General features: G+C 44.0%; 1 protein-coding gene across 3 annotated transcripts; it reads right to left on the bottom strand.

Annotated features, from left to right (window-relative positions):
- Positions 1-1,101: 1,101 nt before the first annotated feature.
- On the bottom strand, positions 1,102-24,188 carry necab3 (N-terminal EF-hand calcium binding protein 3). Of its 3 annotated transcripts, none has more exons than XM_040203890.2 (13): positions 23,740-24,188; positions 19,234-19,258; positions 13,886-13,994; positions 12,428-12,453; positions 11,608-11,705; positions 10,232-10,368; positions 7,793-7,908; positions 6,804-6,883; positions 5,414-5,467; positions 4,436-4,548; positions 4,188-4,265; positions 3,712-3,803; positions 1,102-2,083 (listed from the first exon to the last, which is right to left on the bottom strand). In XM_040203890.2, the coding sequence occupies exons 1-13, from the start codon at positions 23,860-23,862 to the stop codon at positions 2,055-2,057; spliced, it is 1,080 nt and encodes a 359-aa protein (XP_040059824.2). In that variant the 5' UTR covers positions 23,863-24,188; the 3' UTR covers positions 1,102-2,054. The 3 variants fall into 3 exon arrangements, with proteins under 3 accessions (XP_040059824.2, XP_040059823.2, XP_077947858.1); XM_040203889.2 differs by having other exon boundaries at positions 10,202-10,368; positions 23,740-24,056; XM_078091732.1 differs by having other exon boundaries at positions 10,211-10,368; positions 23,740-24,056.
- Between the last annotated feature and the right edge of the window lie 387 nt (positions 24,189-24,575).

Raw genomic sequence — 24,575 nt, 5'->3', positions numbered from 1 at the left:
AGGGAGAATTTCTATCTTTTGTGTTGCCGCGTGTGACTGCAGGAGCTGGATAGATTCTGAGGTGGGGGTTTATTTTTAGAACCAAACATCTGACGTGTGAAATCACAACAGTTGGAAAGGGGAACAAGTCACGTGCATAACGATGCATTAAAATGCACTGGCCATACGGAGGTATTCACATCCCGGTCCGTTAGATCTTCTGGAAATATTCTTATTCAAACAGCCTTTATTTATTTTTAATAACCTCAGACCCCCCCCCCCCCCCCGGTGTTGGTGGAGGGTGAGGCGGTGACGCTCGTCCCTCAGTGATTGCAGGCGCAGGTGAGGATCAGCGCTTGTGGACACACATCCTCACGGCCCCCACGGCTGCCCTGATTGCCACCATTCATTGCGTCTGACGAGAGGGTGGAGACGAGGGTCGCTCCAATTCGCCGGTAATCTTGCAATCACATCGTGCAGCCCCAGCAATCGGCGTGCTGATGAGCCGGCCTCCGGGACCGGGCACACATTCGGGGGCACAAAGGCTCTCTTGCATTATGTTCCTGTCATAACAACTGCCAGAAGGGATCTGGACATTTCGTTGGTATTCAGAGCCGCTGAAACTGTCACTTCACACTATGCTGATTGCTAAGAGAGAAGATGCACGAGGACTTCTTCTCTTGAGCTGTTGTGTAGCAACACGCGTCGCGACACGGACCCTTTAATGACTCTTCTGCATTCTGTTCACACACACTTGAATAATCAGGAGAGGTTCTGGTCTGATCCACGGAAATGATGCTTTGTCCATCGTTACATCCAACTGTGAACTGGATTTAGAGACAAGTTAGCAACTTCCTGGGTATGAAAACAAAAACAATCTGGGAATCTTGTATTTATTGGTCGAAACCAGCGCTAAAGCAAAATGGGACTAAATTTTAGCCTTGACAACATCATGAATAGCTAATCTGCCACCGAGCGCCGTGCGTGTGTCAGCCCGGTTTGTAATTATTCTCCTCCTCAGTGGTCCCAAACCCTCATTAAGGAAACCGTAAACGGTTCTGTTTGGAACTTCTGAATCAAATCCGAGCACAATATCTTTAGAAAACTGAAGATCCAGAGACGTTTTCACTTCAAACAATAAACAGCTTTAATCTCACTTAAGTCGAGTCTCAGTTTGGTTACAACTTGCGGTTCAGATCACAGAACCGAAATACAACATAAATATGATTATATCCGAGGTTGCATATATACAAAAGGAATAAACTCTACCGTGATCAAAGTAATCACATGACCCATGAAATACTGTATATTTTCTGTTAACTTGACGTGATATCTCCTCACAAGGCCGTTACTTCTGTTAAATGTTTACACTTACTTACTGGAAACTGAGAGCGTGTCCCAGAGGAGACGTAACTAACACAAATACGTAGTATATCTAGCAATAGATAGCAGTTAGGGCAGGAGGGAGATTGATCATTCTGTGAAGGAAAGAAAAACAGTGTTCCAGAATCATACAGCGTTTACAGCCTGGCTTTAAAGGAACTATGACAGAAGGCTTCTGTCAGCATGAACGCTAAACTTTCCATCTCCTATTTCATTTTATTCAACTCTAAACACTTGGTCAAGCACAATAACACTACTGGTGGATCCAACTGGATTTGTTGTAGCAGCCTATTTAAGCCTCTTTTTTTTTCTCCTCTCCACCGGCGTAGTTCAGACAAATACCGCGGTAAGAGGGAGGAGGCCAAGTGAGAGCGGAGGTCATGAGAGAAAAAGGCTTTTGCATTGCAGAGAATCAAACACGTTCAAGTCATTAGATCGGCTGAAGGGAGTTTAACCGTCCCTTTTGATACAAGCGGCACAATAATGAGCAGTCCAAGACTGAGGGACATTTAATGCTGCTGGAGAGTTCTGGATGTCTCTGTCTCCTGCTGTCTTCTGAATTATCCTGTGTGTGTGTGTGTGTGTGTGTGTGTGTGAGTGAGTGTGCATGTGTGTGTGTGGGTGATGCATGCATGTGCGTCTTTGTCCGTGTGACAGTGTAGGCAGTAGATGTGACATCCTGGATTCAGTCGCTAGTTGTTAGTCATAATCCACCAGGAAGCTGAGGGAACACACACACACACACAAATACACACACACACACAAATACACACAGTTGGGTCACTACACATGAACACAACTCATTTAGAAACCACCATTGATCAACTTTACGCTGGATTTCTTTCCACATCTCTGCTGGACCTTTCCATCAGTAAAATAGCAGTTGGGTCAATTTTAAATTTTAAAAGAGCTTTGTATCCTATTTGAGAGTCAACGCCCGGTGAAACGGAGGCATTGATACAAAGCAAATTATTTTGCATTACATTTAACTTGATTTCCATTTCAAATCAAAGCAGTCATCAGAATCTTAGTGCGATTCAACCAAAGTAAGCGTGTGCGACGCTTCTCCTTGAAAGTAATAATAAAAGTGTGACCGCGCTGCCTCTGCCAGGAGCAGCAGTGTGTCGTGTTTTATTATTATTATTTTTTCTATTATTGATTCCAGAGTCTATTCCTTTCTGTACGTCTGACTCATAACCTGTCCTCTTTCTCCCAATCAGCCCGTTGTGGCTTGAATGGCATCCGCAGCAGCAAACTCCACAATACGTATTCAAATGTATAATTTTGAATAGTTTTGTTGTGGAAATCTATTTGACATTTATTGTGGCTTTACAAAGACAAACAAGCCGCACATTTGTCGTTCTCTGAAAATAACTTCTGGGTCTGCTCACAAAAGTCTCTTATCTAATTCCCGCGTTTAAACAACTGTTTATTTATGTCCGAAAAACAGTCAGCATGATTAAATGTGCAAATCACATATTAAATGTGCAAATCACATATGTGGAAGTAAATAGCCACGTACAGTAACCTAGCAACGAGCGCAACCCCTGCAGCCCACACGGCTGAATAACCCTCTACAAAGGACGCAAAGAGTCAGAGATAATAATGAATCCTCGCGCTTTCTGAGGCGTATTTGTATTGGCCCTCAACAAATCAACGAATGACTCAAATGTTACGTGGTGAGTCAGGATCAGGGCCTGGACTCGGGGGGGGGGGCAGCGATTAATCCTACGCCGCCGTGTGCTGATCCTGCTGAGGTGTTGAAGAAGTCCAAATAGGAAGTGCAAGAAAATATTTGATATTGTGTGTTTTTGTCCTTTTTGGAGCTTTGTAATACTCACGTCGGATCTGAAACCGCTGACTTTAAAACAGGCAGCGTGAACGCGGCGCTTGAAGAGAACATCCACACGCCTTGTATGCCTTTGTTCAGAAACATTCTATATTTTCACAGTCAATCTCTAATTAGAAAAAAAGTTGTACCTTTTAACTTAACTGATGAAGTGATTTATGGTGAAGAGGCACAGGAGGTTTTTAATGCATCTTCACATATCGTAACATATCCAGGCCCGATGTGCTAATGCAACAGCTGAATGTGACACACAGCAACTAGCAGATTAAATCCTATAGGCCAAAATGAACAAGGCTGTTAGGCCAACGCAACAATCTACACCCGTGTTCCAACTTAAAAGCGACAAAAGTCCATTCAACGCTGTTTTGTATCTCACTGGAAGTCAGTGTACATTAATGACTTGAACAATTCGGAGGGTTTTGCCAATTGGCCACGGGGTCAGCGGAGTTCGCAGAACTTATTTTAATCTGTTTATTAATACCACAAACTACTGTACAAACCTGGCAGCAACATGGTAGAAACTACTTCTGCATCCTCCAACATGTCGATGGCGCAGCGCTGGAAGTCCTTGCTGCTGTTGGACTGCAAGTAGCTACGGAGAAGACAGCGACCAAGCAAAGTAAGGGAAAGAGAGAAGAAGAGACCATCTACATGCACACAACTACGTGCGTCCTACACACCGAGCCTTCAATGTGGAAGAGAAATTAATTTCATTGAGCACCTTCATTTTCAATAAAACACAACTGGTCTGTGCTTATTAAGTTATTCGTAGAAATGTGTTTAGACGCTATTTAAAACAATTGAAGCTACATCCGTTTGATTGTGTGTGTGTGTGTGTGTGTGTGTGTGGCCATCTGCTCATCTTCCCCGGTGGTGAACATTTCCATCGAAAACTTAAGATTGCCAAACAGTTTGCCAATATCTGACACACACACACACACACACACACACACACACACACACACACGATACTGACCTCATCCAGGAGACGCGGTCTTGCCAGAACTCATACATTATGTAACTCCTGTTTCCTGGGAGCTTCTGAACGGACACGCTGACAGCGGGATGGAGAAGAAGATGAGGATGAATTTCATCTCAAGACACAAACATTGTCCTTTTTTCCTCCGTATACGTTTCATGATCAAATGCGTTACTTCAGTAGCAAAGCCTGGAACAACGTTTAAACGCTGCATTCTTTTGTCTGAAAGCAAGTGGGGCGCTCACTGCAGGTTGTCGGCGTCGGCTGCGGTGGCGTCCGTGTAGCTCTTCAGAACCTTCTGGAAGTCGTCCAGATCTCCATCGGTCGCCGTCATCTGTCTCTGAACCAACAGGATGTTCTGTTGGCAACAACAACCAGAGGCCGAGAGGCGGGTTATGGAGAGATGACATATTGGCTCCCAGGAAGGACAACATTTCACTGTGTGTGTGTGTGTGTGTGTGTGTGTGTGTGTGTGGCTCTCGTCACAGGTGCAGGCGTGTTTGCAGATATTCGAGAGATGAATCCTTTACAAATATTTAAAGAGGAACTCAAACTGCGTGGATGCAGCTGCACAAAGCAAGATGGACGTATATAACATTCTGACGACAGCAGCTCGTGGTGCCAGCGGACTCCACCTATCTACCGAACACGGCGCGTTTCACACGGCACCGGCTTCCTTCGATGCGCGGACCTCCTGACGCAAAGGGAAAGACACCTTGAAATGGGCTATCGATTGATGTACCCAGCTAACGGGCCGCATGCTCGCAGCGGGCCGTCATTCAGGGTCCTCTTCCGGGTAAGTGGGCCTGAACCAAAGGGCCCCGATGCACACCGCCAGCCCCCGTCCCTCTTTACTTTTCTCAACAATTAAAAAGGCAGCAGTGAGTCACCACTTCAACCAGTACGAAGGGAAGCTCCAGAGCTCCATTTGCACAAAGGGCTTCAATACAATCACCTATTTTTGGTTGCATCCGCCACGTAAGTGTAAATCTCTCTTTTTTTGTTGCCACTCGACAATGGAGGAGAATAATGATGATGATTAATGATGATGCTCATAACGTTTATAAATTGCATCCATAAACTGCAGAAGCCACACACCCGTCTTCAGAGAGGTCATTGAACTTACATATACACATTTCAGCTCAATTATATTACAGTGACAGAAACGTAAAAGGTTCATCCTGCACATTAGAAACAACTCCTCTAAAAGGAGAGTGACTTACAGACTTGTACGCGCTGGCCAGAGCGTCCTCTTTCACTGGCTCCAACTTGGGACCCTGAAACGAGAAGGTAACGAATATGAGAACTTCCACTTTGGCTTCTTGAACATCTGATGATGCGAGAGGTATGGGCGTCATTATCTTCAATCATTCATAAAAACAACTGGGTAAACACCAGAAGTTTCCTTTAAACATATATCACACAACGTATATTGTCATTTTGCATTATTTAACCGTTAGATAACCATATTTAACCATAAAGGTTGCACCCATTTGTTCAATGAGGCTGTTCTATGAAAGTAAAGAGATGGTTTATTTATTTCAACCACATCTGTAGGCTATTGCCACGCGGTAAACGTGATGAAACAGATTGAACTTTCCATCTTAAAAGGTTATGGTTTTGAAATATAGCCTTTGTGGCTGAAAACTCATTCTGTTGCACTTGAGAGGAGAGGAGTGAAGTGGCCATAAGGTGTGCGTGATGCTTCTGGGGATGGATATTGCACTCTGAACACGTTGCAGCTTAAGAATTGCTTTTGATATTGCACCCGGAGTCCTTCCGGCCCGGCCAAACGGACGGCTAGGGAGAGAAAAATGCTTTGAGAGTGACTGAAAAGGACGAGAGGCAGAGTGAACGGCGAAAGATGGGAATAACAGGAATTAATAAAGACAACAGGCCGAGGGAGAGCAAGATGGAGGGGAAGATGTGTTGAGACAAGGGAGCAAGAAGAGGCCACCTGATGGCAGATTGAGGAATGAGATGGTAGAGAGGTGACAGAGCTCAGATACACAGATCTACTTAAAGTGGTGTTTTACAAGCTGCCAGTGCAGCCTTGACTCCTTTTCATCAGCACAGTTGCACATAACAGGCTCTGAATAATGCTGCCCTTGCAAAAAAAAATCATAAAGCTGGACGGAAACTGAAAGATGGAGGCACTACAAAAAAAGTTCAATTCAAGAACTATAAGTCAAATCATATGAAAAACCATGTTGCATAACCGAATCCTGCAACAACACTGGCACTATAAAAACTGTTGCCATGACACCACAGCCGCTTTTCACGACAGCGATACGGTTTAAGAGCTAACGCATTAGTTGTCATCGTTTTGCATATTTGTCACACGTTTGACAAGTTTGTTTTTTCGACCGACGGCACCAAAAAAAACAACACGCCTCTGTCGTTTCCTCTGAAATTGATTCTGTGACCTGTTCAACAAACTTAACAATGATGATACGAACTCTGCAGTCTGAGAGAGAGAGAGAGAGAGAGAGAGAGAGAGAGAGAGAGAGAGAGAGAGAGAGAGCCAGGACTCCTAAACGTATTCTCCACCGTCCACCTTAGAATGTATATTTCATTCAGAGTGGCAAACGTACGGAGGGAACTGCTCCCTACCTGACACTCCAGCTTATCCAGCAGTTGCTGCAGCCGGTGGATTTGAGCAGACCAGTTCTGTCCGTCTTCCGTGCTGACACCTGCAAACACCACAACATGTAACCGTCGAATGTCACGCTACAGTTAAAACCTCTTACTATTGAGACTGGGCTATATGAAGTTTCCTTTCGGTGTTTATGGTGTGATTGATTTCAAAAGGAGGCCTTGTCTAAACAGATGGCTTCTATCAGCTCAAGGAGAAAAAAGGCAATTCAGACATGGTTTTTATGTGTGGGAAAATGTGGAAATGTAATTTCTTAAAGGATTCAGAAGAAACAATTATCGTGAGAGGAACTGAAAATCAATTGGCCAATCACTGTGAAATTGCTGACTTTCTATTATGTGTACAAAATGACATCCAACTCCCGATAGAGCTGAAAGAAAATGACTTTTAAAGTGATTTGACACCCTGGTTTCAATCCTCTTCCTTGCAGGCCCCATATCTGATGTTCTGTCTATCAATACTAATGAAAAAGAAAATAAATGTGGCTCAACATCAGATATGGGCCCCTTGAAAATGTCAATATGATATTTGCAGGTGCAAAGAGCCCTGAGACGGAGCTTATAGATGCTTCTAATTATGCAATGCCAGAGATGGGAATGCGTCATGTGTCCACCATTGAACCCGTCTCCCCTGTACAATGAGTACATTTCATCATTGATATGCCGTAACGGCACTGACGCCACGATGTTTGAAACGTTGATTTATCGCAGTGTCATTTGGCATTTGGGCGAAAAGCAGGATTGGGAAAAGTTAGCGTGCTAATGTTACTCATGAGTCGGCATGCTACTGTCGTTAGCCACCTGCAAACAACACTTAGCCCCCCCGATTTGTCGATATTCTACCGTCACAAAAGTTGCCTACTGTTAAAAGGCTTGGGCGAAACTTCCAAAAATCTGCTTACTGCACACATAGAATTTTTTTTGACATGCTGTGCTGTTGTTCCTACCCGTGGTAAGGATGCCGGGATCTGATGGGGACGTGCACAGGTTATTATGGATCCTACGACCACAACGCCTGCCATTCTTCTGTACTGCTGTCAGCTCTGGTGCCTTTACGTCTCTCCTGGCGTGACAGCGGCGGGACCCGGGGAGACAAGCATCAGAGAAAAAGACAGCAGCTGTCAGAAGGGTGGGGGTAAAATAAAAAAAGATAAAAGACGTTGAAGACACACTGGATAATGCTGGAGAGGAAAGTAAAAAAAAACGAGGAGAGAAGAGATGTAAGAAAGGATGCATTAATAATTGATTCAACTCACAAATGGAGATTTGGGGTTTTGGACTGAGTGAAAGAGAGAGAGAGACAGAGGGACAGAGAGAAGTCAATGGTGCAGAGATGTCCAAAATAAAAAGTGAAAACATTTAGAGAAGGGCCATGTACACACCAATGCTTATTAAGTAGCAGTTGTACACTGAAATATTCACACACACAGGCACACAAAAACACACAAAATGATCCCACGACGTGATTGTGTAATCAGATTAATGTCCCCCAAAAGACAAAAAGGTAAAACACTCCCCCCCCCACACACACACACACAAGCACGGCTCTGTCGTACATGGAAGGTGTTTGCTGACTGTAAATGCACAGTGTCAAGGGCATTCACGAGAGTGCGACACAACGCGTGTGTGTGTGTATTGTGTATACCTGTACTGTTATTTCACTGGAGTGTGTGTCTCAATGCCTTTAAAATACCCCCACACATTTGTTTAATATTGTCCGTGTGTGCCTCTGTGTGTGTGTATGTAGGTGTGTGTGTGTGTGTGTGTGTGCGTCTGTGTGGCCAGCGTCATGCTGACAGCGCAGGGGGGGCTCATTGCTAGGAGGTTTTCACGCTGAGAGCAGCCTGCAGCCCAAAGGCCACTGCAACAGCCACACATCCACTGCAGCGGAGCACAAGGCACACAAATAAGCTGTTTGTTGCCAACTGAATTTATTCCCCCCCCCCCCCCCCCCCCCCCACACACACCTTCTCACTGCAAAATCTATTTTTTATACAATCTCAGAAGAGTTATTTATGGACAAAAATATTCCAATCGTGTCCTTTTTATCCTTTTATAGCAGACATTTTTCTCTATGACTGACTTTTTCCGCATTCCAATGCCCCCCTCATTGTGCTTTCAAATACTCCCCCCCCGTCTCAATAATTCACCTTGGCTATATTCACTGCATTCTTTGGAATAACACCACAAACCAGAGGTGAGAGAAAGACAGATAACCTCAGGTGCACGTTAAGCAGACTGGGTGGAAGGTGGAAGGTGGAGGATGGAGGATGGAGGATGGAGGATGGAGGGTGGAGGATGGAGGATGGAGGATGGAGGGTGGAGGGAGCATCTTGCTGGTTCAAAATAGTCCAAAAAAACATTTGCCAGTGCGTTAGAACCACTGGTCGTGTTATTGACCCGTGGTGAGACGGATTCGTACTCTTCAAGGTGTCCGTCCTTGACGAATTGTTCCTCTGAGCATCTTGTGCGTTCAATGTCTTCAATAAGTGATGCTTCAAAGAAATGCGGGGGTGCATTCAATGTCTTTGATGAACCACAGCGTACTGTGGAGAGAACTATGAAGTGCAGGTTTTACATTTACCACAGAGACTGAGGGCCTTTTTGCAGTGGTTCACAAAATTGGAGCAATTAAAAGATGTTTTGATCGTCGTTGCAGTGATGCAACAAACCTTTGTTTGGCAGCCCTCAGCCAATCAGCAGAGGCAAACATTTGGGATCGGTTTTCATTCCAGGAGCTCCATTGAATGAAAGTGAGACTATTTGACAGAAATATTGAATTTCAAGCAGTCCGCCTTCACAGAGGCTACAGACTGTTTGAAAAGGCCCTGCGGCAGCACTGATTAGTTGGATTTCCTTTCTGCTCAGACCAAGGCGGACTTCACTGCCAACATTCTCATTATTACCAGCAGAGTGCTCCTGCCGCTACGCTTCATAGGGTCGCTTTCCTGCAATGATTCTGATTATATGGTGTAGTACAGGAACAAAGTAAGGCGTATTTTTAGGAATTTGCATTGAAGTAATTCAAACAGAGTAAACAGTACATGTTGTACAATCAGTTTGTAACAAATCGTCATTTTAGCCTCTGATTTCTGTAAGTTGTCGTTCTTGCTATGCTCCTTGATGATCTGTTAATTCATATATTAACCTTTTGTTATGCATCTCAACTAGGACTCCCTGTCGGAATGGACAATGAATCTCAAATGATTGTCAGATGAAGGATAACAAATAACTTAAATCAACTGGTCTTAGTTCCTAATGGGCTTTATAAATTAAAATCTGAAATCATGAGAACGGCCGAGGTGTTCTGTCGAGGTTTGTTTAGAGGAACTTTCATCAGCGCGAACGGTACAGACGTGTCAGACGTGTCAGACTGCAGCACTAACGGGGCCGGGCTGCTCTGCTCGTCCACGGCCTCCATGGCACACTGCAGGGACCTCTGCAGGGACGACAGCTGACTGGACGTCTCTCTGAGCATGAACCTGGTGACAAACTGGCCCAGCACGCTGGAACCCTGGTACTCCTGCGAGGCACACAGAAGGAGAGGTCAAAGGGCGCGATGCTCAGCCTTTTACAAAGTAAGAAGGAAGCCCGCGCACACGGGGAGAGAAAGAGAGAGGGAAAGTATGATGCTTCTTCTCCAAAACAACAACAACAGGAAGACCCATGTGAAATGAAAGACGGCGGCAATTAAAACCGGCTATTCAATTATCCGAACACATACATTATTCAGTACCGCACATCCAAATTCTAAGGTGGGGCAAGATAATTGCCGTTCGTTTTACCAAACACTCTCAAAAAGGAGTCTTCTTCATGCAACGGGCTGATGCTCAAACTCGTAATGACGAGTAGCCTCCACTGAAATTTCTAAATGCGATGGAGAGACGGACCACAGCGGCTAACTAGCGATTGTGCAACGCTCTGAGGATTCACCCGATCCGACAGCTCGAAAGATAAGCGGGAACAGAGGAGCAAGGTGATCTAATTAAGACTAGAGGAGATAATTATTCAGCACACGTCTCCTCAACTCCACGCATTGCTTTTTTTCTGCAGTATTACAATTTAAACCCCTTGATTTGAGGCTGTTAAAGGCTGTCCTGTGTAACATTCCTTTATCCTACAAAGTCTTATTCGACAACTCCTGTAGGAATAATCCTACATTTTGGGAAGTCTGCTAATTTACCTTCTCACTGTGTCAGATGGCAAGATTGCTACCACTCCTTTAATTGCACAGCAAATATGAGGTTACTACCAACAGCTTGTTAGCTTAGCATAGCTTAGCACAAAGACAGGAAACAGTGGGAGACGACTAGCCTGGATGTGTCCAATTCAGCTACTAGATAGCAGGTTATCTCTCGTATTAACAAACACGATAGAGTTCTCCGTGACTGGACAAAGAATGGCTGGATGTTCCATGCTTAATTGCGAAATAAGCCAACAATCTCTGCACATACCTGAGTGGAATCATGTGTAACTCTTTGCAATAATTGTAATTTGCATATTTATTAAAATGTGGCACTATTCCTGTGAAATGTAATTGAAGCGCCTGTGGCTGAAGTGTTTCAAATTCCTCTTTTATTGAGTCATCTTTTTAGGAAACTTGCTAAAGCTCCATCTGTGAGTTCCAGTGTTTCATCTTAGCCAAGAAGAAAAAAAAAAAGAAGATATATTTGTAGCACAACCCCCCCACTTTGTGCATCCCTGCTTTTGTAATCACCAAGCGGGATTCAAATTGAGATTCCTATAAAAACTAAAAACTCACCTCTTTGGTTTTATCCATTGCCTTCAAAATGGCAACATTCAGGCTCTCCAGGGCTGAAAGTACGTTGAGATACTCCCCCAGGTGGTCAGAGAAATAATCTAATAGGAAATAAAAAACAAGCTTTCAGTGTCATTGTAACGTCAGAACAGTCAAAAGTCTATTTTTGACTCACGTTTGATCGACAGATTCCATTTAGACAAATTTAATGACAAAATAAAAGCCACGGGTAAAATAGACATTTCTAGGTTTGTTTAACGGGTCAATAACGCTCAATGCTTCCCATGAAGTGGATGCTTCATGTGATTAACCATCATATTGATCACTTTGTGTTATGACAGTAATTCATGACAAATGCCATACCGATTAATTTGATAAATAACCAACTGAGAAAGAAACTTCTATACAAATGCCATCAATATTTATTCAAACAGATGAAGGTAATTGTTTGGGGAAAGTACTTAAAACCAAACCAGTAAAGAGAACAACTTTGACCTTTCATTGTTCGTAATTAAAAAAGTAAAGAGCCCTCAATGTGACCCACAAATTGAGGTCAATGGATCAGCAGCACATGCATATAAATATAGACGAGTGGCACATTCTGTCGTGGAATAAATTATGCAGAAGCTTCATTTTGGGTTCTATTGATATATTTTAGAGCCTCTGCCCCATTTCTTTGCTGCATTCAGGCCATCTGAGCATCATTTCTAAGGTCAACAGATCTGTGTCCTTTCAATTTACGCATTCAATTGACAGTCGTGGATTGTACAGAAACAAAAGTACGTTAAACACATTTAATCAGAGGAAACATTCTCCCACCAACCTGATAGCTTGTCAGTACCCAGATTGCTGCAGCACGGAACACAAGAGGAGATTAAAGCATTTAGAAAACAAATGAGAGAATTTCAAAGTTACACTGGTCTTTATTTCTGCTAAATTAAGTGTTCCCTCCAAGGCTAAACCCATAAAGCTTAAGTGTATAACATGCATCGCTCAGAATATCATTTTATTGATAGAAAGAATGTGCGTTAATTTAATTGAATTTTTGTTAAATCACTGTATATTGCCACAGAGTATTATCATATTTGTGTATTTGCAGTATTTTGAACTTGGTGTCCCGGGCAACAAACTGTGTGCACATGTGCAATGTATTGATACACGAAAGGCCATGTATCAACACATTGCATTATCTTATGATCTCCTTCTGTAAAATAGCTTTTTTGTTATGAGAAAACTCACACAGCCTTGGTGGAAAAGTGTCCACACTTCAGTTGCAAACCATCGTTACAATGAGTAAAGAGAATTTTGATCTTTTCTGAGTTTTCCAATGGACTCTAAGTATCCCAAAATGTTTTTATTTTGTCTCAGAAGTGATACAGAATTAAACATACTCTTGATAAAAAGGACAAGAGAGTCCTTTAATTCGACATCAGAGCTCCGTCCTCGCCAATGGCCTCAAAGCCTGGATCATGGCGATGGAGGTCTGAGGGCTGGTGCGTTCCATCTGTCCCAGCGCTACATCATGCCCAAAAGCAATTTATCACACAGTGATGGAAGAACTGGCGCCGCAACAAAACACGAGAGCAGAGTTGCTATTACAGCCAGAGATTACTCTCACTCCGATTGGCTAAGTGTCCTAAAGAAAAAACTGACCAGCGCATCTCACTGTGCTGGTGTTTGTTCATGCTTTGTTCGAGTGCCTTGTGAGACCTGCACAGACACTTGACAATCACCGTCCACGTTCCAGTTGTGAAGTCTGGCTTATATGTTAAGGAGCATATGACTCCTGAATACAAAATCTCAGATCTTCCAAAGATAGCAGAGAATAACTGGTTTATAATAGAAGAATAGAAAACATTGCGTGTTCCGTGACATGCTCTTTTCCACTGTGGCTGCGCTGAGCTGAACATTATCTTCAGACCAGTGATTGCAGCAGCAACCCTCTGGCGGATTTCTCTGATTGCGATTGTGGCCGACTTGGTTTTGAAGTGGCTGGTAAAATCCTTAGTATTTTATGTCCAAACAAGGGGGGCACGCGTTAATACAGTCTGCTCGGGTTTGGCCCACAGGGCTCGTTTTTACAAAACATTCCCTCGAGCTGTGAGACATTCAGCCTGTAACCGACGACTTGAAAGGAACCCACTTGCTGTTTGGTCTTTTTTTTTGTGCTTCCTTCTAACTGTGAAAGAGGCACGTTTTACGGAGCACTTGTGGAAATAACACAGAACTACTGTTTTTAAGAATTAAATTTGCAGCCCATTTTGAATGAAAATGAACGCACTTATTTTTTCGGCCATCTATGGAGAAGAAAAGCTCCTGCAGCTCCTCGGTAGTCAGGATTCCGTCCGCAAAGTAGGCATTGAACTCCTCAAAGGACAACTTGCCATCATCTTAAACATGGAGAACAACAGAAGCACAGAAATAATTATAGGTCGCCTCTAAATCATAAAGGCATAACAATCAACCCCCCCATCTTAAAATAAAAACATTCCCATGGTAATCATGTTTTCAGATAAAAGACACAAGACATAAAAGCATTAAATCATCTCTTTTCGAGGCTCGGGAACACAAGCGAGATTGACATGAACCCATTTACAATATTTACTGTCAAATTGACCAATTATTAAACAATGACACGTTCTCTCTCACCTCGTGTTACCACAGCTACATAACCTTCCACAAACCAACTTTAAAAATGGGCTGTCATCGGCAAAGAAGTGCTCCCTCCTGAGCGGCACGACTGTTGGCTTCACAGGCGAGCCATCTACCCCAATAATGACCCCGTCGGCACAAAGACGAGGTGAAATGAGAGCAGCCTGACAAGACCATCTGTTCAGCTGGAGCCTCTGTGACATCGCCCGTCTTCACCTCTGACCGCCGTGTGTAGCGCCGCCACTTTGGCTCGTTAGTCTTTTTTTATTTCCTGGTGGTTTTTCACGTGAAAGCTATGATATAACATCAACCTTTAAATCCTTCCACACTCAGTCAATGCAGTTTAATTTTGATGCCATCTGTGGTAACCGTGAGGACCGAGACTAAAGAAGCCTCCGCACATATTTGTCCTTTCTCAGAGTGTTGTACTTGGAAGGATTCCTTGTACTTGTGGTGCCAAGGCCGCAGTTACGCTCTGAAGAGACAATCAGTTTGATGGATGGCTTATGCAGTGTCTTTCATCCAGTGAGACAGTTCTGGGTCAAATGTCTTCCTCGTGACAGGGGGATGGCTGCAACAAATACACTGATACTGCCCTCAGCATCCTTGTGTTTAATGATCACGACTAGTCTCGGTAGCCGTTGGGTTTTGTCAACGAAATGTTATGGTTTGGATTGAAATAAAATGCTTGTAACTTAACCAAAACCTCTGAAAGACGCCATTAAAAGCATCAAGAACGTTAGTATCCGCAGTCACATGAAGTCTCTTTTGCGAGAGCTTATTTACCGAATGACACATTGGGTCAAGCGTCATTCTGAAGGGATGTTTATCTCTTATGCCAATTGTTAGGGATTTAAGCAAGAAGTGCACCCCTAGTGGTATAAATTATAATACATGTAGTAATGTTTAGTGTTAGAATTGTAGTATGTGTGTTATTACATATTACTTATTACATCAGCATGTTAGATGAAGTGAATGCAATATGAATCAAACACAATGTGCAGTCATATAAATCCTATAAACACTGTACACATTAACATTCTGTCACAATATGATGATCTTATATGATGTAGTGTGATGAACTGTGATCATTTATGATGTGTTGTAATTAAAGTGTACTAGTTATAAGATGAAGACAAACTATGCATGCTTTGTTATATTCACTCATTGAGACATAAAGCCAAATGTATCTACACTGAATGCATTAGAATGTGAGGGACAGATAAGACAAAGAAGGTCTCAGGTTACAGCAGCAGCTTCACACTTCGACGTGAAGGGGACAATCCAGGAGGAGACACGTTGGAAGGAGAAGCCAATGACATTCAAATGCACCCAAGAAGACACACCTCAGGAGTTTTTGATTCATCGGGACGAGAACAAAGGAGTGAGGCCTCCTTCGAGGGCTTTCCGAACCCTCAACACGATAAGCAGCTGTATTCTGTATCACCGGTATTGGCTGCACAGCTTGCAGACACGCAGATAATATCACGTGGCGTTGTATTAAAAACTGTATGTGTGTCCAACGTAGCGGTACATTTGTCCACGCCGCCACAGAGTCATCAGAGCAGTCGCAGTGATCAGTTACTCAGCAAACGCCAGCAGATTCATCCAGATTGGTACATCATTCATCCATGGCCCAACAAAAAAGAACTTGTGTGGGTTCTCTAAGTAGATCACAGTTTCCAATATCACTCGTGTTATTCACATCATGTATATTATCCACCCAGCCTTTGAAGCATTGCTGCTGTCGTGTTCCCGGTGAAGCGAAGCTATTCTTGGACCATTTTCAAGGAACAAAACAAGTTTCCTTGTAAATAACTCTATTATAGTCTGCAAATGAACTCAGAAATCTTGACCCGGTAGAAGGTAAATATGAGCTACTTGAACCAGCCAGATTTCTTTGGATGTCTCAAATTATAGAAAATTAGTTTCCAAACTTTTAATTGTTCATTTTTTATCTCTGTTTTTCATATAGAGTGGACGAATAATCAAAAGCATTAAGGAGGAATGAGGCTTAAAACCCAACCACAACTATTTTTTATTACTGGAGCAGTTTGTCTGAGCAGCAAAAGAAAACCAGTATGTTAAGCAAATATGTTTAAGAGAATATTTGCAGAAGTGTGAGAAAGAATAAAAAAAAGCAGGTCCAACTATTTGTATAATATCCACATTTAAATTGACCCAAATCTAAGTTAAAGCCTCCATACAATACCTCGCTGCACAGGCAGTTCTTATAATAAAGCCAAATAAAATGAGCTATTAGTCATACTTGAACCCAAACTTGCAAAGGAATGTGCATGAATGAATGAGCATGAATACTGGCTGGTGAAATGCGCCGATTTTAAAACACAGCCGGACACAGACAGTATGGATTTCTCAAAAATAGAGAAAGACTCTAAACAAAGTTCGCACAAGACCGGAGTAAACAAGAACCAAGCGAGGAAGACCTGTAAACTGGGGCACAAAGTAGGCCGCGCTCTCATCTGTCAAAAGGTTCGTCCCACTGCTGCCTCTCTTAAGTGGTTTATAAATTCCCATAAATGCATCTCAGCTTCAAAAGCAACTAGCATTGCAATGAGAGCTGGGGCTTGTTTCTTCATGGCAAGCGCCCATGTACCCTGCACACGTATTACCAATGCTCCGCTTAAGATGCACCAGCCCACCTGTCAGGCGTTCTGAGAAAAAAACCTGCCGCTGCATTTCAGCTTTTAATTTGTCAGAGTTTAGCACATGGAGGACTCAGATCTCAGGGTTTATTAAGTTACTTTAATAAGGGGTCCAATAAACGCTGAGGAGCAAGCGGGAAAACGGATTGTGAGGATTATGAGGAACATCATAACATCACCCCCCCAAAAAAAAGACAATCAAACCAACGACGAGACGCGGGACACACATGGTTTTAAACACACTGAGCAGGTGCAGGTGATGAAGCAATGGGGGCCAAAGGCCGACAATCACGAGGTGTCCTGTATTGGGCCGTAAAGTACTTTGCACCTGTTTACAATGACCTGCGCGTCAGTGGACGCTCAACGCAACAGTGAGGTTTTAAAGCGGTCGTCATTTCAAGCTTGACAGAGCAGACTTTGGTAGTTTGTGGGGGAATTACTTTTGATGAGTGGAAATTGAGACCCACGAAATGTTGTGCTGGAAGGCAGCTTACTATTTATTTACTATTTATAATGTCAGGCGAGAAGCCGGGTTGATTTAAAACTCTTCAGCTATCACACTGATTTCAATATTTGTCATTGTCCCCAAAAGTTTACTTTTGCATGGATTGTACTGCTTTTTAAAACTACAATTTGTAAACAGCACAACAAATTAAAACAAATTAAAAAGCTGGATTGCTCTATCTGTGACCATTTTTCCAATTATTTTGTGACTGTTGGGATTATGTAAGGCAGCTCGTCATCGTCAGGACTTCATGCATATGGGTAAAAAAACATTAAACACGCTTAGACAAATAATATGAACTGGTTCTCGTTGATCTTTCCAGCTCTTATCTTACTCAAGTACTTTCCATCTCCCTCAGTGGAGGGACTTTGCTCGTGGGCGTTTTTTTTTTTGCCATTTAAGCTCAGTTAGTTTATTCAATTGGACCCATCCCGCCCCAAAACTCAGATTCTCAAAAGGTTCCCGAAGGTGAGGCAACAAGGGGCGGACGAAATGCAGACTCAGCAGTTCATTGACCGAAGGAGTGTGACCTCGGTGTGATTCTCAATCCAATGAACTTGAAAAAGTCTGCAGAATGAAACACAAGCTGTCAAGTAAAATAAGACGAGACAACTTGATTAAAAGGTGTGTGAAAACAAGCAATTCAATCACAATACAACTCCAGTATGTTCGCTTCAAAAAAGTTTGATGCGAAGATTGTTTAATTCAGGACTTTGATTGTATTCTTTGATTGTAAAAATAAGGATTTCACATTGTGGTGTTGAAGAGAGGAGAAAAACCCGTTTAAAGATGTACCAAGCTCAAACAGTTTAAATAAAAGTCAAAACAACTTCCCCACAGTCACTGCTGCTGTGGCTTCATATGCCGCTCCTGGCCACACGCTAATTGGACTGAACCACAGCATGTCATGAGATAAAAAAAGATCCTACTGAAGCCTGATCAGCAAACATCGCAGAACGAATACACCCCGCAACACGAAGCACGCACACCTGGCTATGAAAAACCTATTTCACTTCACGTCCTTGTGATTGACTTTAGAAATCAATCAACTGGTTGATGGCTCCGCCGGGTGTCCGCCCAGATACCCGATGACAGCGGCTGCATTGGGACATGTTGGGAATCAGGCCATGTGGAAAGCAATTCATTCTTCTGAATTTGGTATTTTGCTTTTATTTTCAGCGTTGATTTAGCTTTCAGAGTGCATTTATTTTTCATTTGAGAGGAATTTGGTTTGTTTTTTTGTTGGAGGGCGGGTATAATATCTCACAGGTACGAGGCAACTAATAGAAACAAAATGCATAAATGGAGAACCGTGACAGGAACAAACAAAATATTTAACGTTCTTTACGCTTTTTTTTGTGTCTTTTTTTTTGTTTCACCATGAAACAACAACCCTGTTTTGATCCGACAACCAACCTGCTTTAAGGTACTAAAGATAAGCCTGAGCGTAAGGAAAATGTGTTAGAATAACTCAAAGTACATTGAGCAGTTACCTTATTTAGCCTCCTAATCACAGCTAAAAGGAAAGCTTGGCTCGTCGTGCTTGAACATGAGTCACATTCATTTGTGAACAGCACCCAGTCATCTGTGTCCACGGCGACAGAGAGACGCTTTTATTGTGTGACACATCCTCCCAGCAGTGGCCACAATCCAGCATCGCAGCGTCATTTTTAATTGGCACGGAGAAACTCTCCGGTGCGCGAGGAGGAAATGAGCTTCACTCAAAGAGTCGTTCATCCACATTCTGGATCTCTCCGGCGAGATCACGTGAGAAGTAGAACCCTGAACAGACGTGTGCTTACTCACCGTTTTTGTCTGCTCGGCGGAAAATCTGAAAAAAAGAGAGGAAGGCAGAGATGGTTATTTCCTCTATAGTGGTATTACCAAAGCGGTTCTGTAAAAAGGGTGAAATTGACAATTGCCGTTTAAAATGCTTCTGCTGCACCAAACGGAAACTCCCCACCGAGGGCCTTCACAATAACTCAGCGTCCTTGGAAGGTCGAATGCCAGTTTTTAGCATGCGTCCGGTTTAATAATCACCTGTGGAGTAAAGTGCGACTTCACAACAGGCCTGAAGCTGCCGAGCAGCAAAGAGGCTTCGTTAGCATCTGGCGGGGGCCTCGGTGATGGAAGAGGCTCCGAGGAAAAACCAAATAAAGTGAGGTTGTTCATTCAGACGCTTGGATCTATTGAGCTCGGCGATATTATTTGTATTTTTATTCAGGGTATGTCGCTATTGGGACGGGGATTAACAGAGCAGCATGAGCCACCGGCTGAGTAATCGATAATGCTGTGGGTTCAGATTGAGGAAGGCACACTGAGGCCAGCTGGTCCCCCCCCAACGCCCCCCCCCTCCCTGCCTCCCAGAGCACTAACAGTCTATTTAAAAGCTTCACTCCGAGCATCAGTCCCTGCAACGGCTGCTTCTTTGGGCTCCTCTCACAGCTGACTGTGCTCACGCGGCCAAGCGGCTGAAAACCGCTAAGCTGAAAGCGACACCCGCCGCCTCTCCGGGCCTTCGCCGGGCCGCTGTCCAGCGCCGGTGCAGGCGAGAACGTTGACGACGGGTGGATTACGGTTCGCGGGCCGCTGCTTTAATGCGTTCTGGCTCGTTACGTGACACACCGTCTGCGTTTTGGTTTACACATGTGCTATTTCTGCTTCGACAACTCTACAAATGTGCTGTGAAAAAAGGAGCGCTGTCATTTCATGTATAGGTCAAGGCATGAACCGCTAGCTAAGCGTGTTGCTGCAGCAACGTGGTGTTTGTGTGCTTGTTTAAACATATGAATGCAGACATCAGCACCAGGTCTGTTTCTGTCTCACACTGTAGCACTGAAGACAGTCACGTTTGCTTTAATGACAACTGTGATGAGGATGTTTCTAAATGGATAAATGGACTTCGACACACACACACTAGTAAATAGCGCATGACCCTTGTCTTGTTTTATTCACTGTGCAGCTAAGCTAAAGACGCTAACGAGGATGTGTGGCTGATGAGCTGCTGAGAGTCTGATACTCGATGCTCTGATCGTACGACTGATCATCATCAATGTGTCGGATAATTAAAAAAGAAGCAGTTTTTCTGCAAAGGTTCCACAGCAAATGAACAACGGCGCCTTGTTTCGAGGCGCACGAAAATAAACAGTTGCAGTGACTAACGGTGGGAAAGCGGTTTGTTGGATGAAATGAAAAAGACACAGAGCTGGACAACACGGATGAGGGGGTGCTGGCCGGCCTTTGGAACAGCCGGCCTCCTGGTCGACAGCAAAATGCTCTCCCAATTTAACACATAATACGGTTTTAAAAACCCATAAATGCGCCTTGCAAATAAACGCAAATGAAGTATATTATTTATTATCATTCTAAATGGGGAGAGGAAAACTGAGTTTACCACTAAGATATCTTATTTCTGAGATCCAATGATGAAAACGGATCCGTGGGATACGATCCGGCAGGTTTTAAATGAATCCCCGGAGTAAACATCACCAAACCACTTATCTAGACTGAAAACAACGGCCAGTTCCCCCCCAAAGGCATTTCATAATCACCCGCTGGATTGTTATGCTGCGCACACAGACAAATGAACTAGGGTGGATAAAAAAGTTGGAGGAGCCCTTAAAAAAAAGAATAGATGTTTACAGTCGACAGTTTCGGGGACAATAAGAGAACAATAAGCTTTGTTTTCATGTTCAATAAGTGGGTTAGATAATTGGACTAAAACCGGCTCCATTATGAATCCCTGTCAACTGGGGTCCCTGTGACTCAATGTGGCAACAATACAGCTGCAGACTGCATTGTTTAGTTTAGTTGCTAAATCTATGAAAATAAGAGAGTGGGAAAAAAAATAATCTTGATTTTCCAAAGTCAACCGTGTGAAGAGATGTCTTTCAAACCGACTCCTGCGTGAATAGATCCGACTTCATCGAAGAAGCCTCGCCATTAAAATGAAGAAGCGTTATCTGCTCTGTGCTAAGGATTTTATTCCACTCCCCTCGGGGGGAAAAGATTTCCATTGCTAGGTAGCGGTCACGAGGACTTTGGTTCTTGTCGGCTTTGAGCTCGTGCGGGGGGGGGTGGGGGGGGGGGGGTGTTATTGACACGGGTCACCGAGCTCACGGCCGACCCCTCTGCCCTCTGTCTGTAAGTGTCTGCCTCTCCACAGCTTCAGGCCCCGGCCAATAACCGGAGGTCATTCCGAACCGCCTCACAACGCGCCCGTTCTCCCGTCGTCGATTCGCCGGACGAGACTCCAAGGTGACTTTAGAGCTGCGAATGACTGAAAATGCTGCTTTTAGCAGGAGGGCAGACTCTTCTGAGCCCTGCATGAAACACAGCGTTTTCTTCCCTCTCTCCCTCGTTGTAACACGCACGCAGGAAGCAGCGTTTCCTCCCCATCGTGATCTAGTGGAGAACACCTCAAATACAAACTAGTTTGTGGTTTGTTTTGTCAGGAGAGGATGCTGCTGCATCATTTAAAGCGAGCCCAAAAGAAGGTCAGGCTGCTCTGATGTGGTGGCGGCAGGTGTTGAGGAGACAGCGGCTTATCTCACACTCTGCCGACACCGTTTTTTTATTATATTTTTTTTTAGATGAAAAGACGGCAGCTTGTGATCACATTTTTTCCTCCAGCAAAAAAAAATAAATAAGAAAACCGACATATCAAGAGCAGAAGGAGAAAAAAATGAGAGAGAGAGAGAGGAGAGCGATGCGAGAGTCATCGAGAGGAAATGGGATGGAACGAGTCTCATCCAGATCCTCTGGGTACACAGAGACCTGGCCCGCTTCGAAACCGGATATTTTTTGAGCCATTGCTTTGAAACTCACTGCGGTGATATTAGTTCGATGTGTGAAGTGTGAATCTCTGCATCTGTGACACAATATTGACCCTGTTGATGTATTGATCTCTCCCTCTTTCTCTCTGCTGCATTCATGTTATTATGATCTGTTGATGATTTCAAACAATTACAATGATTTTTACATTAATTAATATCCCCATCAGTAATTACTTGTTTTTCCCCAACAGACTGCTGCAAATCAATGTGCAAGCTGCAATAATAAAGTTCACACTGGCGTGATCTCAGAAATATTGATCACCATTGATCTGCATACACCTTTAACTCAACATATTTATGCTTGTTTTTAGTTGTCTCAGCGTCAGCTGATTCACTGACCTTTCAACCCACCGCGGGGACTGCTGGGGATACCATGCACATGCTATATTCTCCAGCCGAAATCAACAGCAACAAAACAAACCTCAGGGTTGGCGACTAAAGGAGGCGGCCCTTCGGGGGCAGACCATTCTGTGTCCTCACTGAGGCTTTCTGTCTACTGCAGCATCAGAAACGGAGAGTTGTCAGTTAGCGAGAGCGGCCTGCTAATCCAGAACATGGCAGCGTGTGATGAATGGATAATTAATGTGTCCATGGGAAGTTTCTGCTGGGTTGCAGGTTAGTTGAGGCTGTGAGTGGGATTCTTTTAAACTCCAATCGGGATGCGTCTGTATTTGAGATATGGCTGAATGGGAAACAGTGAATATCTTGATTTGTTTTCACCACAAATATTGATATTTAGGGTTTAGTATCGGTGCTGTTCCAAAAATATTTCGGATTTGATCGATAAAGAATAAAAGATGAGGATAGAATGATGGGTCAAGGCATTTGTTAGAAATTGCGTCACTTCAATGGAATGCAGCCGAGCGACCCCTTTAAAGTGTTGAAAGACGAAGCTAAAGGGAAAGTGCCAGAAACTGCAGTTCCTCAAATGGCCAAAAGATGCTGCAGCCAGATTAATGAGGATATTCATACAATGATACATGCCATTGATTCATTGCGCAGTCCCGCTTTGAGTTTGTGTCATAAGTATTAGTTTGGTTATACAGCATAAACATATTGTTTCTTTGTGTGTGTGTGTGTGTGTGTGTGTGTGTGTGTGTCTGTGCACGTGTAGCATCGGTTGTTGCGTAAACAAAACGGAGGTCTTTGTGCAACAAAAAGAAGAGAACCCCCAGCGATCCCTAAAGTAAACCAATCCGACTGCGAGACCTTAATTGATCATGCAGAGGAAGCAGCTGCAGCTCATTCCCCAGCACGCGCACACGCACGCGCACACACAAAAATGACTCTCATTTCTGTTTTCACTTTTAGGGAATGAAAAAAAAAAGCGAACAAAAAAAGAAAAAGTCCTCATTTAGCACCCGTCACACCGTCAGTCCGCTTGAAAACACCCTGAGAATAACACCGACAACAGTAAACAGATGGAATCACTTGATAAACACACAGCACGTCGGTGACGGTGATGCAGGAAACTCACGTCGTGGAAGATAGTGAGACCTCGTCCGGCGCCGCGCTGCGGCTGCTGCCGCTGCTGAGCCAGGATGTGCTTCTGTTTGGCCGACTGCAGGCACATGGTGATCATCTCCGTACAAGCCAGCATCTTTGAAAACACCCCTGGATGAGGAGAGGCGGCACGGGCGCGGGTGAGGGAGAGGGGGTGGGAGGGGGGGGGGGGGCGGCTGAAGTAAAGTGGCGGTGGCGGTCCGGAGAGAGGAGAGGAGAGGAGAGGAGAGGAGAGGAAGGAGGCTGCAGGTGTGACAGATAACAAGTGAAGGGAAGGAAGCGGGGGTATCGGGAGATGCTGCGCGACTTCGGGTTGCGCCGCTAGGGCAGCCAATCACAGCGCGCACCCCCCCCCCCCCCCCCCCCCCCCCTCCCTCCTGCTGGGGCCGCTGTGATTGGCTCGTTTATCTGCGCCGGGCATCTGGATCATCATCATCAGGACCAAATGCCTCCATCTGATAATGTTCTGTGGTGCAAACACTTCCTCCACTGCGCTAAACACACAGGTCGTGTTCAATGCTGCACGCACTTCGGATTTAGGACTACGACCCACTTTGTAAATCGTATGTGTTAAAGTTAAAAACACCGGTGGTTGATTGTATTATGACGTACACTTTACAAATATACATGATGTGTGCACGTGTGCACATCGTGTATATTTGCAATGGAAGTTTAACGTTGTGAAATGTTTGATGGATTCACGTCAAAACAACTTTGAGCCTGTAAAATTCCACTGCACTACGTTTTATTGGACGCTGCCATCTGCTGGCCGATGGGAGTCAATGGTTTGACCTTTTTCCGAATACAAAA

Source organism: Gasterosteus aculeatus, chromosome 17 (genome assembly GCF_964276395.1).
Source record: "Gasterosteus aculeatus chromosome 17, fGasAcu3.hap1.1, whole genome shotgun sequence".
Lineage (NCBI taxonomy): Eukaryota > Metazoa > Chordata > Actinopteri > Perciformes > Gasterosteidae > Gasterosteus > Gasterosteus aculeatus.
The sequence above is the reverse complement of the archived record's forward strand: the minus strand, read 5'-3'. Positions and strand labels throughout refer to the sequence as shown.